The sequence below is a fragment of the Microchirus variegatus genome, assembly GCF_963457635.1.
Source record: "Microchirus variegatus genome assembly, chromosome: 11".
Lineage (NCBI taxonomy): Eukaryota > Metazoa > Chordata > Actinopteri > Pleuronectiformes > Soleidae > Microchirus > Microchirus variegatus.
This window is the reverse complement of record NC_139812.1, coordinates 29,164,230-29,182,899: the sequence shown is the minus strand read 5'-3', so window position 1 is coordinate 29,182,899 and position 18,670 is coordinate 29,164,230. Positions and strand designations below refer to the sequence as shown.

Here is an 18,670-nt window from a genome sequence, read left to right as displayed (position 1 = left end):
ATATTCCTTAAGAGCTTTGCAAATATTTTTAACAGATCCTTGTTCAGGGCGATGCCGACTATTATGATGGTGAATTTCAAGTAATTCCGAGATACTTTTTATTTTTGAGAAGAAACTCAGCTCACTGTCAAAGTGCATCAGGGCAAATGAATATTTTCATGATTTTTAAAAATTCATTAAAAATATTCCTTAAGAGATATGCAACTATTTTCAACAGATCCTTGTTCAGGGTGATGTCGACTATTATGATGGTGAATTTCAAGTCATTCCGAGATACTTTTTGTTTTCGAGAAGAAACTCAGCTCACTGTCAAAGTGCATCAGGGCAAATGAATATTTTCATGATTTTTAAAAATTCATTAAAAATATTCCTTAAGAGATATGCAAATATTTTCAACAGATCCTTGTTCAGGGTGATGCCGACTATTATGATGGTGAATTTCAAGTAATTCCGAGATACTTTTTGTTTTTTTGAAGAAACTCAGCTCACTGTCAAAGTGCATCAGGGCAAATGGATCATTTCAAGAAATTCAAAAATTCATTAAAATTATTCCTTAAGAGTTTTGCAAATATTTTCAACAGATCCTTGTTCAGGGCGATGCCGACTATTATGATGGTGAATTTCAAGTCATTCCGAGATACTTTTTGTTTTTTTGAAGAAAGTCAGCTCACTGTCAAAGTGCATCAGGGCAAATGAATATTTTCATGATTTTTAAAAATTCATTAAAAATATTCCTTAAGAGATATGCAAATATTTTCAACAGATCCTTGTTCAGGGTGATGTCGACTATTATGATGGTGAATTTCAAGTCATTCCGAGATACTTTTTGTTTTTTTGAAGAAAGTCAGTTCACTGTCAAAGTGCATCAGGGCAAATGAATATTTTCATGATTTTCAAAAATTCATTAAAAATATTCCTTAAGAGATATGCAAATATTTTCAACAGATCCTTGTTCAGGGTGATGTCGACTATTATGATGGTGAATTTCAAGTCATTCCGAGATACTTTTAAATTTTTAGAAGAAACTCAGCTTACTGTCAAAGTGCATCAGGGCAAATGAATATTTTCATGATTTTCAAAAATTCATTAAAAATATTCCTTAAGAGCTTTGCAAATATTTTCAACAGATCCTTGTTCAGGGCGATGCCGACTATTATGATGGTGAATTTCAAGTCATTCCGAGATACTTTTTGTTTTTTTGAAGAAACTCAGCTCACTGTCAAAGTGCATCAGGGCAAATGAATATTTTCATGATTTTCAAAAATTCATTAAAAATATTCCTTAAGAGATATGCAAATATTTTTAACAGATCCTTGTTCAGGGCGATGCCGACTATTATGATGGTGAATTTCAAGTCATTCCGAGATACTTTTTGTTTTTTTGAAGAAAGTCAGCTCACTGTCAAAGTGCATCAGGGCAAATGAATATTTTCATGATTTTTAAAAATTCATATAAAATATTCCTTAAGAGCTTTGCAAATATTTTCAACAGATCCTTGTTCAGGGTGATGCCGACTATTATGATGGTGAATTTCAAGTAATTCCGAGATACTTTTTGTTTTTTTGAAGAAACTCAGCTCACTGTCAAAGTGCATCAGGGCAAATGGATCATTTCAAGAAATTCAAAAATTCATTAAAATTATTCCTTAAGAGTTTTGCAAATATTTTCAACAGATCCTTGTTCAGGGCGATGCCGACTATTATGATGGTGAATTTCAAGTCATTCCGAGATACTTTTTGTTTTTTTGAAGAAAGTCAGCTCACTGTCAAAGTGCATCAGGGCAAATGAATATTTTCATGATTTTCAAAAATTCATTAAAAATATTCCTTAAGAGATATGCAAATATTTTCAACAGATCCTTGTTCAGGGTGATGTCGACTATTATGATGGTGAATTTCAAGTCATTCCGAGATACTTTTAAATTTTTAGAAGAAACTCAGCTCACTGTCAAAGTGCATCAGGGCAAATGAATATTTTCATGATTTTTAAAAATTCATTAAAAATATTCCTTAAGAGTTTTGCAAATATTTTTAACAGATCCTTGTTCAGGGTGATGTCGACTATTATGATGGTGAATTTCAAGTCATTCCGAGATACTTTTTGTTTTTTTGAAGAAAGTCAGCTCACTGTCAAAGTGCATCAGGGCAAATGAATATTTTCATGATTTTTAAAAATTCATTAAAAATATTCCTTAAGAGATATGCAAATATTTTCAACAGATTCTTGTTCAGGGCGATGCCGACTATTATGATGGTGAATTTCAAGTCATTCCGAGATACTTTTTGTTTTTTTGAAGAAAGTCAGCTCACTGTCAAAGTGCATCAGGGCAAATGAATATTTTCATGATTTTTAAAAATTCATTAAAAATATTCCTTAAGAGATATGCAAATATTTTCAACAGATCCTTGTTCAGGGTGATGTCGACTATTATGATGGTGAATTTCAAGTCATTCCGAGATACTTTTTATTTTTGAGAAGAAACTCAGCTCACTGTCAAAGTGCATCAGGGTAAATTAATATTTTCATGATTTTTAAAAATTCATTAAAAATATTCCTTAAGAGATTTGCAAATATTTTCAACAGATCCTTGTTCAGGGTGATGTCGACTATTATGATGGTGAATTTCAAGTAATTCCGAGATACTTTTTGTTTTTTTGAAGAAACTCAGCTCACTGTCAAAGTGCATCAGGGCAAATGAATATTTTCATGATTTTTAAAAATTCATTAAAAATATTCCTTAAGAGTTTTGCAAATATTTTCAACAGATCCTTGTTCAGGGCGATGCCGACTATTATGATGGTGAATTTCAAGTCATTCCAAGATACTTTTTGTTTTCGAGAAGAAACTCAGCTCACTGTCAAAGTGCATCAGGGCAAATGGATCATTTCAAGAAATTCAAAAATTCATTAAAATTATTCCTTAAGAGTTTTGCAAATATTTTCAACAGATCCTTGTTCAGGGTGATGCTGACTATACAATATTATATTCAAGTAATTCCGAGATACTTTTAGTTTTTTTGAAGAAAGTCAACTCAGGGCAAATGGATCATTTCCATCACAACATGTAGCTACACTATTGCTAATTGAAAATGAAAACGTGTTTGTATTATGCTAGCCCTACGCTAATGCTAATCATTGCCTCCCTTGCTAACAGGCAAAAGCTGCTTTGACCTGTTGATGCTGGCGTTTAGAATGAATTGTATCAAATGTGTGATTTAGAGCAGTTTAATTTGATATTTAAGCTGTAAGAAATCATTTGTTTCAGGTGTTTAACTGTGATAAATGTTGTGTTATTAAAGCACACGCAAGTCCACTGTATGTAGGTTAAACACAAGTCCAAAATCTCTGCTAACCAAGATAATCCTGATGAATTGAATAATAATCGACAGATTAGTGGACAACAAAATAATGGTTAGTTGCAGCCCTGCTGTCGTGTGTGTGTGTTAGTGTGTGATCTTGTTTGTGTGTGATTGTGTTTGTGTGTGTCCTCAGATCTGGAGGCTAAAGAACGAGTGATGGACGACATGCGTTTAGCTCTGACGGAGCAGGAGGAGACGCAGGCTCAGATGGAGGAGGTTCTGGAGGAGAAGCTCCACCTCATCCAGGAACTTTCTGAAGGCAAGAACAAGAAGATAAACAAACAAACCCTTCTTCTATTTTTAATGTTAATATTGATGTTTTTCTACGTTTGCTTTGATCTTTGCAGAAGTGGACAGGCTTAAAGCGCTGTCGCAGCAGCAGGGCGCTGCAGGGGGCGCTCAGGAGGACACACTGCGGTCACATGACCTTGGCCTGCTCAAACAGGAAGCTGCGAAGGCTCAGGAACAACTGAAGGTACGGACAGGAAATTATGCGTTTGTGTGAAGGAAGGACGGCGTAATAAATGAAGCGACCACGTTTCCAGCTGTGCACAGACAAACATCAGGCCGAGAGGAGGAAGTGGCTGGAGGAGAAACTGTCTCTGATTGGTCAGGCTAAAGAGGCCGAGGACAAGAGGAACCAGGAGATGAGGAAGTTTGTCGACGACAGAGAACGATACATGAGACAGCAGAGTCGTCTGGTGAGTTCATTCACCTTTTAACCTCAGTCTGTTTCTGACTTTAGCTTTAATAAGAAGTCAGGAGTGTGTTTATATATATGTGTGTGTGTGTGTGTGTGTGTGTTTGTTTGCTGTGCACCAGGAGAGTGAACTCTCTGAGAAGGAGAAGACGATGGACACCTGGAGGACAGAGAGGGACACTCTGGTCTCTGCTCTGGAGGTTCAGCTCCACAAACTCCTCAGCAGCCAAGCACAAAAAGACAAAGAGATCCAGGAGCTGCGCCGCAATGCCACACAGCCACCAGCAGAGGTCAGTGTAAGCACAGTGGTCACACCAGAGGCTCAGCTTCCACACAGTCAGTAAACGGTGCCAGGAAACGTCTGAATGATGTCACACCTTTTCTTTATCACTCACTGCTTTAAAATCCCTGATATTTACAGTTTCCTGAGTGAATATTAAAGATCAGCGTCTCTTCAGACCAGAGTCTTCAGCGTCTTCAGAGTTTGACACTTGATGATGATGATGATGATGACGATCAGCGTGTGATAACCATGAGAAATAAAAACAAACACGGCAGAAACTGCAGAAAATGAAATGAATAAAGTCGTCATTCAGAGCAGTTTGTGTGATTTTTCAGCTCCATAAAACAAAGAAATCCTTCAAAACGGGTCATTAAATCAGGATTCTACAGGTCCTTGAAATCCTTGAGAGTTTGTGACTTTGAAAGATTAGATGTCCTGATGCCGACTAACATGGAGACATCGTCACTCGTGGTGTTGTGGACACTGTCTCTCTCTGCTGATCATGGACATGGAAATAGGTCCTTGAATTAGATGTAAAACATGGTGTGAGGACTGATCAGAGTGTCCTCATGTGATATATAGTGGAAATCTTCAGTCAGATTGTTTATGAAGACGTGATGTTTCATTCATTCATTCATGTTTAAAGTGTAAAGAACAAAGCTGTAGAAATAGAAGTGTGTGTGTGGTGAAACGTCACTGACAGAAGACGTGTGTGTGTGTGTGTGTACTTCCTGTTCCAGTGTGATGGTGGTGGTGGTGTTGATGGTGATGGTGGCGTTGCCGTGGTGACGCTGCAGGGTGCTCTGCGTGAGAGAGACGCAGACGTCCAGAGACTGAAGGAGGAGCTGAAGACGATGAGAGACGCACAGGACGAGGTCACAGAGGTCAGTGAGGTCACAGAGGTCAGTGAGGTCACAGAGGTCACTGAGGTCACAGAGGTCAGTGAGGTCAGTGAGGTCACTGAGGTCACAGAGGTCAGTGAGGTCAGTGAGGTCAGTGAGGTCACAGAGGTCAGTGAGGTCAGTGAGGTCACTGAGGTCACAGAGGTCAGTGAGGTCAGTGAGGTCACAGAGGTCAGTGAGGTCACAGAGGTCAGTGAGGTCAGTGAGGTCACAGAGGTCAGTGAGGTCACAGAGGTCAGTGAGGTCACAGAGGTCAGTGAGGTCAGTGAGGTCACAGAGGTCAGTGAGGTCAGTGAGGTCAGTGAGGTCAGTGAGGTCACAGAGGTCAGTGCGACTCTGAACGCTAATGTCTGTGAACACGTTATAACACGTTGTTTTGTTGAATAAACAACTATTTACACTATTTTTATTTATAAGACGTACAAAAATACATCGATTTGATTTGTATCCTGACATATACACTGTGTGTACATATATATATATATATATATGTATATAAAGTAAAAAAAAAAGTATAGAGATGTTGCAGCCTGACGTGACCTGTGATTGTATCTGACGTCGTCCTGAGATACAACACAAAGATAACTTTGTCTCATCATCATCATCTTCGTCTTTGTTTTGATCTTGTTGTGATGCATCGTGTTTGTTTGTGTGAGAGAAGTAAACAGGAAACTCATTCTCCTTCACATACGACTGTGATTTACTGTGTTTTTAAAAACACCTTTGGATGAGTATGAAATCACCGGCAAAGGGGCGGAGTCAGGAAACAAAATCAAAGTAATTTTTTGTTGTTACACTCCGTCTCACCACTAGATGTCACTGATTCTGACACAGTGGACCTTTAAGATCATTTATTAGCCGCTTTGTTTGTTTGTTTTTACAAGCATGAATAAATGCTCTTCTGTGCGTTGAACACTAGGGGGCAGAGTAATAAGTTTTTACTTCTGTTTACAGCAGGCGAACATCAGTGAGAGCCCTGCTACTCTGGCGGGGAAACCCCACGGCGTCACCATCAACAGGAAGTCTGCCGAACGGCGGGAAACCAGAGCGTCGGTCAGCAGTCAGGTGACAGGACTGTGTGTGTGTGTGTGTGTGTGTGTGTGTGTGTGTGTGTGTAGAGCTGAACAACGTGACCTTTAACCTCGTGACCTTTGACCTCTGCCTCCTCAGGGCTCCTCCGGTTTTCCGTCCGTCCTGGAGTCGTCAGAGATTTCCACGGAGAACGGCGGCCGGACGCGTCGTTTCCCTCGGCCTGAGCTGGAGATCTCCTTCAGTCCTCTGCAGCCAAACCGTGTCGCTCTGCGTCGTCAGGGCGACGACAACGCCGTCACCGTCAAGATCACGCGCTCGGCGAGGAAGAGGAAGAGCGGCGAGATGGAGAAGGTAGGAGCCAATCACACGACGGGAGTGGGGTGGAGTAGTCTGGGTTTAACTCAGACACTTAGGCCACGCCCCCCCCAGGACCACCAGGCCACGCCCCCATGGTGTGTGAACAAATAAATTCAGAAGAATTATTTGTTCACACACTTTGAAACAAACAAACCTCTGAATGTTCCTCTGTGACTTATTGGGAGGAGCTTAGATATACAGTATGTATACATATATATATGTGTATATATATATACATATATATATGTATATATCTATATATATGTATATATCTATATGTATATATCTATGTATATATCTATGTATACACAGATATATATATCTATATATAGATATATATATCTATGTATACACATATATATATATATATCTATATATATATATCTATGTATACATATATCTATCAACTTTCTCTCCTTCACTTGTCCTTGTCTATGTGTATATATGTATTTACGTGTATATATATATATATATACGTACGTGTGTATATATGTACGTACGTGTATATATGTACGTATGTATACATAGGGTTATGTGTATATATACACACATATATATATGTATACATGTGTATATATATATACACGTGTGTGACGGAGCAAACATTTCACTTTGTCACCTTCACATTAAAAGCATTTTATTTTGAAATGTTGACAGTAAAGTCACATACAGACTTTAATGATGATTCTTTCTTGATTGTATGATCTAATATAAACATTTATATGGATTTATTTTTAAACTCATGTTCTGAGCTGTTTGAGATTTATGTGATAGTTTAAAAACTCTGGAACGACCATCACACACAATATCATCTGTATCTGATCCACTCTCTTCTTCTTCTTCTTCTTCTTCTTCTTCTTCTTCTTCTTCTTCTTCTTCTTCTTCTTCTTCTTCTTCTTCTTCTTCTTCCTGATGTTTGCAGATGTTTCGTTCATGTGTCAGTGGTTTGTGTTACAGTGATGAAGACGAGCAGCTCCTTCCTCTTTCACTCTCCTATCATCTCCTCCTCTTCCTCATGTGACCGTGATCATTTACACTTCTGACTCAAACCTTTCAGATTATTGTTGATCAGATTATTATTGATCACAGGTTTGATTTGAACTCTTTCTCTTTCTTTTCTGAAGTCTCATATTTTCAGGAGGAGTAAACGACAAACCAAACGCGAGGTACTTTTTAAACAAAACACAAACTCTTCTTCATCGTCATCTTCATCGTGGTCTTCATCACCTTTGACCTCAGTCACTTCCTGTAGTTTTCACGTCCACAGAGATGAAGTAAAACCACGTTAACGCTCAGTCATGACATCATCGACAGTTCAGCGTTCATCATGTTCTTCATCGTGTTCTTCATCGTGTTCTTCATCGTCCTCATCCTGTTCTTCATCGTCTTCATCATGTTCTTCATCGTGTTCTTCATCGTGTTCTTCATCGTCTTCATCCTGTTCTTCATCCTGTTCTTCATCGTTGTCTTCATGTTCTTCACCGTGTTTTTCATCCTGTTCTTCATCGTGTTCTTCATCGTCTTCATCCTGTTCTTCATCGTTGTCTTCATCGTGTTTTTCATCCTGTTCTTCATCCTGTTCTTCATCGTTGTCTTCATCCTGTTCTTCATCGTGTTTTTCATCGTTGTCTTCATCATGTTCTTCATCCTGTTCTTCATCGTCTTCATCATGTTCTTCATCGTCTTCATCGTCTTCATCGTGTTTTTCATCGTTGTCTTCATCATGTTCTTCATCCTGTTCTTCATCGTCTTCATCATGTTCTTCATCATGTTCTTCATCCTGTTCTTCATCGTCTTCATCATGTTCTTCATCATGTTCTTCATCCTGTTCTTCATCGTGTTCTTCATTGTCGTCTTCATCGTGTTCTTCATCGTGTTCTTCATCGTCGTCTTCATCGTGTTCTTCATCGTCTCCGTCGTGTTCTTCATCGTCGTCTTCATCGTGTTCTTCATCGTCTTCATCCTGTTCTTCATCGTGTTCTTCATCGTGTTCTACGTGTTTTTCATCGTGTTCTTCATCATGTTCTGTGTTCTTCAACGTGTTCTTCATCTTCATCGCGTTCTTCGTCTTCATCGTCGTGTTCATCGTGTTCTTCATCATGTTTTTCTTAGTGTTTCATCGAGAAGTGGAGATGAAACACAAAAGTGTCGTTTCTTTAGTTTTTTAACGTGTGTGTGTGTGTGTGTGTGTGTGTGTGTGTGTGTGTGTGTGTCAGGAGGAGGTGGAGTCAGAGAACAGGAGAAACAAAGTGACGCCAAGGTTGACCCCACACAAAGAGGAGGTGACAAACACACACACACACACTCAGTGGGCGGGGTCTGAGGGACTGTAATCTGTTTACCTGACTCACTGACCACGCCCCCTGCTCGTCTCTTCTGCTCAGAGCTCCTCCCCCGCCGGTCGCCATGACACCCGCAGCAGGAAGGAGGGAACGCTGCAGAAGATCGGAGTCTTCCTGCAGAGCTCGCCCACGCTGCTCGGAACCAAAGGTGAGAGAGAGAGAAAGAGAGAGAGAGAGTCACCATGGCAACCAGGACCGGTCCTGACCCGGTCCAGACCCGGTCCTTACCCTGTCCAGTCAATGTTTGTCACAGCGCCTCCTGCTGTTTGATGGAGACATCCCCACTCATTTGGTCTTGAATAGTCCTTGAGTTTGTTACGGTCCAGACCAGATTCACTGTGATGATACAGACGATCGTCTCAGGTGAAGAAAGGATTTTAAAAGATTTATATTAAACTACGACGTGTGATTTGACACAAACATCATTTTAATCTGAAAATCTCTGACTTTAATCTCAGAATTATCACGTGGTCTTAATCTTATTCCTAATCCCTGTTACATCATCTGTCACCTCATTAAACACATGAACCATTTAAAAACCTCCCGGGTTTTTTCTCTGGAGGCGACTCAGCACTTTTTCTGTTTCTGCTGAGTCACTCCTCAATACTCACATCATGGTGACACACACACACACTCACACAGATCAATGTTGTTGTTGATATAAAGTTTAAATAAAGTTTATTTTTGTGTGTGTGCAGCGAAGAAGATGGTGGGTCTGATGAGTGGAGCTTCATCATCATCATCATCATCATCTTCACTGAGTCTCAGAGCGAAGAAGAACAAACTTTACAGACCTGAGATTTCATCACCTCTGGACACTGTGAGTCTGCCCTTCAAAATAAAACACTGATTCTGCCCTTCAAAATAAAACACTGATTCTGCCTTTCAAAATAAAACACCGAGTCTGCCCTTTCAAAATAAAACACAGAGTCTGCCCTTTCAAAATAAAACACCGAGTCTGCCCTTTCAAAATAAAACACTGTGAGTCTGCCCTTTCAAAATAAAACACTGTGAGTCTGCCCTTTCAAAATAAAACACTGTGAGTCCAGCCTTTCAAAATAAAACACTGTGAGTCTGCCTTTCAAAATAAACACTGACACTGAGTCCACACTGACACACTTTCAAAATAAAACACTATAGTCTATAGTGACACACAGCTATTATGCTTTCAAAATAAAAGTATTTTTCCACCTTAAACACCACCAGTTTTCAGAATAAAAGTCTCAGTTTGTGTCTGTCCACACTAAAGCAAAGCCCCCACACTTTTCAAAATAAAGGTCTTTGGTGTTTGAATGAAGAAAAACTTTACTTTGTTGTTGTTTTTCAGATCATCAGTTTGGCTCCAGAAGAGAGAGAGCGAGAGAGCGAGCATCACATCATTAAGAGACGTCTTCGCTCCAGGATTCTGAAATAATTCTCCTCTGTTATTTAAACCATGTTTTTTTTAAGAATAGTTCGCTCCGATTAAAGGCACAGTGCGAGATTTTAGGATCAATATCACTCTAAGACAGTTAGCTTAGCATTATGCGATCTCCGTGTCTGTGATGAAGGTAAATCATAGTTGATCTTAGTTAAGCTTTTACTTTATATTAGTGATGAATAATCAGCTGTTAGCTGATGCTAATATCCACATCACTGCCTCTGTTACTACACTTTTATATATCTGTTCACTTTATAGACAAAATACTGACTTTTACTTTGAAGTGCAATTACTTTCTTCTGTTTATTTCCTGTGCTCGAGTGAACGCTCGTTTGTTGTTGTTTTTGTTCTTTGACGATGAAACAAGCGTCTCCTCCCACTGCACTTTATCAACAGGAACAGGAAGTGACACGGGCGTCACATGACACACAGCAAAGATCGCAGTTTCTGCTCCTGCGGCCGGGATGTCGCGTTAAAACTGCCTGACGTTAAATTCTGCACTTTTCTGTTCTTACCTTTTGTTCGTTAAAAAAAAACGTTAAATCAACTTTGACAATTAAAAAACAAACAAAACTAAACGTGTTCGCCCTCGTCTTCTTCCTCTCTCTGAGTGGTCGTCTCAGACTTTTCTCTTTACTCGCGCATGTAACTAATGATAAGCTAACTGCTATGCTAACTATTCTCCTGGGGCTAGTGCTAAGCTAAAACCTTTCCTGGAGTTAGTGCTGTGATTACTGCATTCCTGGGCTAACCCCAAGGCAACCACTATCCTCAGGCTAATGCTAAGCTAATGCTAATGCTTGTTTCTGGCCCGCCCACTTTCATATCACGTTTCCTGAGGCAAAAACATTGTGTGGTGTGAACATGTCGCAATGAATCTAAAATAAAAACTCTTTAACCTTCTGAAGATCGGGGAATTTAATTTTTTTTTTATATATATTTTAATTATATAATATAATATTATTAACTGTTTTCAATCACGTGATTATATTTATATATATATTTAATATATATTTGTGATTTTCTACAAATGCGTGCGTGGGTGTGAAGGCTTTTATTGTGAAGGCGGAAGCAGCAGATCCGCTTTGATTTCCGGGATGTTCCGTGATTTCCAGGCCACGCCCCACGAACACGGAGTAAACACCGGCTTCACCGCGACATTCACACGCACACGGATCTGGACCGAGGAGAACCGGAACCAGGAGGAGGAGGAGGAGGAGGAAGGGCGGGCCCGTGTGTGAGCATCGTTCATCGGGTTAAAGAACAGACGCTTCCGCCTCCACCTGCGGAGGACGAACGTGATTGGCTGCTGACGGCGCGTGACTCATCATCACACACACACACACACACACACACACACACACACACACACACACACACTGCTCTCTGAATGTAACCGGATCATTAACGGTTCCGCTGATCCCGGTCCTGATCCTGATCCTGATCCTGGTCTTGGTCCTGATCCTGAGAGTAAACATGGAGGAAACCCTGAAGAAGCTGCACAAAGACGCGACCGGACACAAACACAGAGGAATCCGGGACGCGTGTGTCTCCGCCCGGGGTGAGTGTCCGTGTCAGTCCGCCCTCCATCATCCATCCATCCATTCATTCATTCATTCATTCATTGTCTTCATCATCCACCTGCTGCCTCATCATCATCAGCGGGTAAACGGAAGTCATTTTTCCTGCGCAAACATCGGAACCTGAACGCATCATGTGGCGCAAACGTCGATTTTTTTTCTTTCTCTCCATAAAAAGCAAATACGTCACAGAGAGAAGGAGTGACGTCATTACACAGCTGATTATTATTATTATTATTATTATTATTATTAATAACACATGAGTGACGTGTGAACACGAGTGACTCGTGAACACATGAGTGACGTGTGAACACATGAGTGAACACATGAGTGACGTGTGAACACATGAGTGTTATTTAGTCTTATTTTTACATGAAAATAAAAAATAAATGGAAACACACACACACACACACACACTAGGTGCCTGCTAACAATGACGCATGCTAATATGCTAACGTGTGTGATTCCATTTTGACGAGTCATGTTTTCTTTGTTTCAGAAATGTTGGAGAATCACAACAGATCAGTGTCTGCGTCTCAACTGAGGTGAGTTAAATATGCTGAGTCATGATTGAGGATGAACACATAACTTTAATAAAACACACTTAAAAGTTTGACAAACCTTTAATTTTGTGTGAGTGTGTGAGTGAGTATGAATGAGTGAGTGTGAATGAGTGAGTGAGTGTGAATGAGTGAGTGTGAGTGAGTGAGTGAGTGAGTGAGTGTGAATGAGTGAGTGAGTGAATGAGTGAGTGAGTGTGAATGAGTGAGTGAATGAGTGAGTGTGAATGAGTGAGTGAGTGAGTGTGAATGAGTGAGTGAGTGAATGAGTGAGTGTGAGTGAGTGTGAGTGAGTGAGTGTGAGTGAGTGAGTGAGTGAGTGTGAGTGAGTGTGAATGAGTGAGTGTGAATGAGTGAGTGAGTGAATGAGTGAGTGAGTGTGAATGAGTGAGTGTGAATGAGTGAGTGAGTGTGAATGAGTGAGTGTGAATGAGTGAGTGAGTGAGTGAGAGTGAATGAGTGAGTGAGTGAGAGTGAATGAGTGAGTGAATGAGTGTGTGAGTGAGAGAGTGAGTGAGTGTAAATGTGTGAGTGAGTGTGAATGAGTGAAATGTCATAAATTCTAGAAGCTTCTTTTTTCATCATTAATTATTCATGTGTTCATCTTTGTTTTATTACAGATCATTAGGATTAAAATATTCATGATAATGTTTTGACCACAAGAGCTGCTCACACACAGGCCACGCCCACATGTAGCCCTAGGCCACGCCCACTCACTGCTGTGACGGTTAGCTGTAGAAATGATGTCATCCGTTATCTTCTGATTGTGTGTGTGTGTGTGTGTTTATGTGTGTGTGTGTGTGTGTGTGTGTGCAGAGAGTGTTGTCTGCTTCCCCTGCAGATGGCGCTGGAGTCTAAAAACACCAGACTGGGACAGACGGCTCTCTCAGGAATGCAGGTACGTAGATATTGATTGGTCCAATCAGAAAGCTTTGTGATTGGACACAAAATGAGGACACGCCCCCTGAATGAGGCTAAATGTTTTTTACAGGAAGTTTCATTTTTTATAACGAGAAACAACATCTCCCATGATTCCACGCTGCGTCACTGTGTTGACTGACTGAGACGCCCCCCGGTGGCAGAACAGAGCATGTCATGTTTGTGTCTTTGTCCAATCAGAAGCTGCTGTGCGAGGACAGGTTTGTGGGCGGAGTCAGCGTGGAGGTGGGGGAGGAGCAGCTGCTCAGTCAGATGTTAGAAGCTCTCAGAGTGACACCGTGTCTGCAGGAGGATCTGCAGGTGGAGGTGATGAAGGTATGGACTTCATTACTCTGCTCTTCAGCTCTTCACCTGCAGGGGGCGCACTTTAACTCAGTTGTTTCTCTGTGCAGGTGCTGCTGTGCATCACCTACTCACCAAACTTTGACATTAACGGAGACTCCATCTTGAGGATTGCTGAGGTATGACGGTCTGTTTGACACGCGTGTTATTATGGTCTGGTCTTTATGAGCAGAGAGTCTGAATGTTACATGTGTTATTGATCAGGCTTTGATGTGTCATTGATGTGTCATTGATGTGTCATTGATCTTTGATCAGCTCACATTCATTGCTGAGTGAAACAAAACAAAGATTCACAGTGACATCACTTCCTGCCACTTCCCTGACCTCAGTGCGGTCGTCATGGAAACCTGTGATGCCATGGAAACCTCCTGTTAATCTCGCTGATGTGTGTGAGGACTGTGCGTCATAGCTTTGTGTTATTGTGACTCTCACTGTGTGTGTGTGTGTGTGTGTGTCCAGGTGTGTATCGACACGTACCTGTCCAGTTGTCACCAGCGCAGCATCAACACTGCAGTCAGAGCCACACTGAGTCAGATCCTGGGAGACCTGACACTGCAGCTGAGACACCGACAAGAGGTCACACACACACACACACACACACACACACATTCACACACACACACACACACACATTCACACACACACACACACACACACACATACACATGCACGCACAAAAAAACAGAGGCTCTGATCCATATTCTGTGTTGACTGTGCTGTGAGCGCCCCCTGCTGCTATGAACTGACTCGACAAAGGTTTATTAAATCTATGCCGGTTAAAGTCTACGACATCTACGTCACATGATCATGTCTTTATCATCAGTGTGAGACAGACTTTAACAACAGGAAACAGAAGTTTGTAAACCACTCACTCTCCCACACCAAAGTCCATAGACAAAATCAGTGATTTTAGCTCACTGGGACACAGGAGCTGCTGGTCCTCTGCTGCCTCGTGTGGTCACTTTGTGTCACTGAGTTAAGTCTAAAGTAAATATTTTAAAAGCTGAATTCACTAAAATCAGTCATTGTAAGTTAGTGATGGAGGCAGCAGTGACACAGAGTGACCACACGAGGCAGCAGTGGATCAACAACTCCTGTGAACTCCTGTGTGCTGTGATGTTAAAATCACTGGTTTACTCTATGGACTTTGGTGTGGGAGAGTGAGTGACTTTGGTGTGGGAGAGTGAGTGACTTTGGTGTGGGAGAGTGAGTGACTTTGGTGTGGGAGAGTGAGTGACTTTGGTGTGGGAGAGTGAGTGACTTTGGTGTGGGAGAGTGAGTGACTTTGGTGTGGGAGAGTGAGTGACTTTGGTGTGGGAGAGTGAGTGACTTTGGTGTGAGAGTGAGTGACTTTGGTGTGGGAGAGTGAGTGACTTTGGTGTGGGCGAGTGAGTGACTTTGGTGTGGGCGAGTGAGTGACTTTGGTGTGGGAGAGTGAGTGACTTTGGTGTGAGAGAGTGAGTGACTTTGGTGTGAGAGAGTGAGTGACTTTGGTGTGAGAGAGTGAGTGACTTTGGTGTGAGAGAGTGAGTGACTTTGGTGTGAGAGAGTGAGTGACTTTGGTGTGGGAGAGTGAGTGACTTTGGTGTGAGAGAGTGAGTGGTTACTTTGACATGTTTCTATATTACTGACACTAATGTTTGCAGGCAGACGGAGACGAGGTGACGACACTGCAGAGGAGAGGTGAGTGTGTGTGTGTGTGTGTGTGTGTGTGTGTGTGTGTGTGTGTGTGTGTGTGTGTGTGTGTGTGTGTGTGTGTGTGTGTGCGTGAGTGTGTGGGGGTGTGTGCGTGAGTGTGTGGGGGTGTGTGTGTGAGTGTGTGGGGGTGTGTGTGTGTGTGTGTGTGTGTGTGTGTGTGTGTGTGTGTGTGTGCGTGAGTGTGTGGGGGTGTGTGCGTGAGTGTGTGGGGGTGTGTGTGTGAGTGTGTGGGGGTGTGTGTGTGTGAGACTGATTATAGACAAAAAAGGAGGTGTGCAGTGAATCAACCGTGTGTGTGTGTGTGTGTGTGTGTGTGTGTGTGTGTGTGTGTGTGTGTGTGTGTGTGTGTGTGTGTGTGTGTGTGTGTGTGTGTGTGTGTGTGTAGACATCTCTCCCACCAGTCAGTGTCTATGTGAGGGCGTCGTCACAGTTCTGACCGTTTTCTGTGAGAAGCTTGAATCTGTCGACAGGTGAGTTTCTATCACATTATCTGTGTTTGTCTTTGGCTAATGCTAAGCTAACTGCAGTCGTAAAAGTTTAGCCATTTTGCCATAAACATTACATAAATATGTAAATATCACTTAAACATTACGAAAATATGCAAATATCAGGTAAAAATTAAGTAAACATGCAAATATCATGCAAACATATCATGAATATGTAAATATCACGTAAACAGTACTTAAATATGTAAATATCACTTATACGTTACATAAATATGCCCTCTGTGACCTCTATGTGACCCCTGACCTTTGTGTGACCTCTGTGTGACCCCTGACCTTTGTGTGACCTCTGTGTGACCTCACAGTGAGCACCAGCTGCTGCAGCTGCTTTACCTGGAGTGCATCCTCTCCATGCTCAGCAGCTGTCCTCCCACAATGCACCTGTCCAGAGGCTTCACCGACCTCGTGTGGTAAGGCCACGTCTCTTAGTGTTTCCTGTTCCCACCAAAATAAAAGCACGCAGACACAAATGTAAAAGTGAAGATTGACAGCCGAACGCTCCGCCCCTTAGGAAGCAGCTGTGTCCGTCCCTGGTGGCGATCATGGGAAACCCCGTCAACGACAAAACCATCACCTCCCACCACGGCCACACGGGGGCGTCAGAGAGAGACAGACTCAGTGCAGGTATGTGGACGAGGGGGCGGAGCTTCTGCATCAGACTCGAGAAACGAAAACATTAACATTCATTTGTCAGGGATCAACCAGGAGGCGGAGTCCTGCGGGGGCGGAGTCTCTGATCAGGGCAGGGGGTCGGGCTGCTCCTCCAGCGCCCCCGCCAGGATGGCCCCGGTGGTGCGGACGGTGTGTTACATGGCAGCAGAGCTGGTGCGTCTGGTCAGCTGTGTGGAGTCAATGAAACCTGTGCTGCAGTCGCTTTATCACCGTATCATCCTGTACCCGCCCCCACAACACCGCACTGAGGCCATACGCATCATGAGGGAGGTGGGCGGAGTCACTGACTCTGTGTGTGTGTGTGTGTGAGAGTGTGTGAGAGAGAGAGAGGTGTGTGTGAGTGTGAGCAAGAGAGGTGTGTGTGACAGAGAGGTGTGTGTGAGTGTGAGTAAGAGAGGTGTGTGAGTGAGGTGTGTGAGTATGAGAGAGAGAGACAGAGGTGTGTGTGTGAGTGTGTGAGAGAGAGAGGTGTGTGTGAGTGTGAGCAAGAGAGGTGTGTGTGAGTGTGTGAGAGAGAGGTGAGTGTGAGCAAGAGAGGTGTGTGTGAGTGAGAGAGGTGTGTGAGAGAGAGGTGTGTGAGTATGAGAGAGAGAGACAGAGGTGTGAGTGTGAGATAGGTGTGTGTGTGAGAGAAAGAGTGGTGTGTGTGAGCGAGAGAGAGAGGTGTGTGTTAGAGAGAGGTTTGAGTGTGAGAGGTGTGTGTGAGAGAGAGGTGTGTGTGAGTGTGTGAGAGAGAGGTGAGTGTGAGCAAGAGAGGTGTGTGTGAGTGTGTGAGAGAGAGGTGAGTGTGAGTAAGAGAGGTGTGTGTGAGTGAGAGAGGTGTGTGAGAGAGAGGTGTGTGAGTATGAGAGAGAGAGACAGAGGTGTGAGTGTGAGATAGGTGTGTGTGTGAGAGAAAGAGTGGTGTGTGTGAGCGAGAGAGAGAGGTGTGTGTTAGAGAGAGGTTTGAGTGTGAGAGGTGTGTGTGAGAGAGAGGTGTGTGTGAGTGTGTGAGAGAGAGGTGAGTGTGAGCAAGAGAGGTGTGTGTGAGTGTGTGAGAGAGAGGTGAGTGTGAGTAAGAGAGGTGTGTGTGAGTGAGAGAGGTGTGTGAGAGAGAGGTGTGTGAGTATGAGAGAGAGAGACAGAGGTGTGAGTGTGTGAGATAGGTGTGTGTGTGAGAGAAAGAGTGGTGTGTGTGAGCGAGAGAGAGAGGTGTGTGTTAGAGAGAGGTTTGAGTGTGAGAGGTGTGTGTGAGAGAGAGGTGAGTGTGTGAGAGAGAGGTGAGTGTGAGCAAGAGAGGTGTGTGTGAGTGTGTGAGAGAGAGGTGAGTGTGAGTAAGAGAGGTGTGTGTGAGTGAGAGAGGTGTGTGAGAGAGAGACAGAGGTGTGAGTGTGTGAGAGAGAGGTGAGTGTGAGTAAGAGAGGTGTGTGTGAGTGAGAGAGGTGTGTGAGAGAGAGGTGTGTGAGTATGAGAGAGAGAGACAGAGGTGTGAGTGTGTGAGATAGGTGTGTGTGTGAGAGAAAGAGTGGTGTGTGTGAGCGAGAGAGAGAGGTGTGTGTTAGAGAGAGGTTTGAGTGTGAGAGGTGTGTGTGACAGAGAGGTGTGTGTGAGTGTGTGAGAGAGAGGTGAGTGTGAGCAAGAGAGGTGTGTGTGAGTGTGTGAGAGAGAGGTGAGTGTGAGCAAGAGAGGTGTGTGTGAGTGTGTGAGAGAGAGGTGAGTGTGAGTAAGAGAGGTGTGTGTGAGTGAGAGAGGTGTGTGAGAGAGAGGTGTGTGAGTATGAGAGAGAGAGACAGAGGTGTGAGTGTGTGAGATAGGTGTGTGTGTGAGAGAAAGAGTGGTGTGTGTGAGCGAGAGAGAGAGGTGTGTGTTAGAGAGAGGTTTGAGTGTGAGAGGTGTGTGTGAGAGAGAGGTGTGTGTGAGTGTGTGAGAGAGAGGTGAGTGTGAGCAAGAGAGGTGTGTGTGAGTGTGTGAGAGAGAGGTGAGTGTGAGTAAGAGAGGTGTGT

General features: G+C 42.8%; 2 protein-coding genes across 2 annotated transcripts in view; both read left to right on the top strand.

Moving 5' to 3' along the window:
• The window catches only part of LOC310933930 (kinesin-like protein KIF20B), a 29,141-nt gene extending 18,072 nt beyond the window's left edge, over nt 1-11,069 (top strand). Inside the window, exons 23-33 of the mRNA XM_083897500.1 lie at nt 3,492-3,617; nt 3,706-3,833; nt 3,904-4,059; nt 4,181-4,348; nt 5,082-5,225; nt 6,198-6,308; nt 6,414-6,626; nt 8,849-8,914; nt 9,017-9,122; nt 9,673-9,794; nt 10,302-11,069. Of these exons, the coding sequence (XP_083753626.1) occupies nt 3,492-3,617; nt 3,706-3,833; nt 3,904-4,059; nt 4,181-4,348; nt 5,082-5,225; nt 6,198-6,308; nt 6,414-6,626; nt 8,849-8,914; nt 9,017-9,122; nt 9,673-9,794; nt 10,302-10,388 (1,427 nt within the window). The 3' untranslated portion in view covers nt 10,389-11,069. The remainder of the gene's footprint in view (nt 1-3,491; nt 3,618-3,705; nt 3,834-3,903; nt 4,060-4,180; nt 4,349-5,081; nt 5,226-6,197; nt 6,309-6,413; nt 6,627-8,848; nt 8,915-9,016; nt 9,123-9,672; nt 9,795-10,301) is intronic.
• An 801-nt stretch (nt 11,070-11,870) lies between these two features.
• arfgef3 (ARFGEF family member 3) overlaps nt 11,871-18,670 on the top strand; it is a gene marked incomplete at both ends in the record, with an annotated part of 25,890 nt that continues 19,090 nt past the window's right edge. The window contains 11 exons of the mRNA XM_083897499.1: nt 11,871-11,955; nt 12,474-12,519; nt 13,351-13,432; nt 13,654-13,788; nt 13,866-13,934; nt 14,275-14,391; nt 15,462-15,498; nt 15,899-15,983; nt 16,322-16,426; nt 16,528-16,640; nt 16,711-16,958. Of these exons, the coding sequence (XP_083753625.1) occupies nt 11,871-11,955; nt 12,474-12,519; nt 13,351-13,432; nt 13,654-13,788; nt 13,866-13,934; nt 14,275-14,391; nt 15,462-15,498; nt 15,899-15,983; nt 16,322-16,426; nt 16,528-16,640; nt 16,711-16,958 (1,122 nt within the window). The remainder of the gene's footprint in view (nt 11,956-12,473; nt 12,520-13,350; nt 13,433-13,653; nt 13,789-13,865; nt 13,935-14,274; nt 14,392-15,461; nt 15,499-15,898; nt 15,984-16,321; nt 16,427-16,527; nt 16,641-16,710; nt 16,959-18,670) is intronic.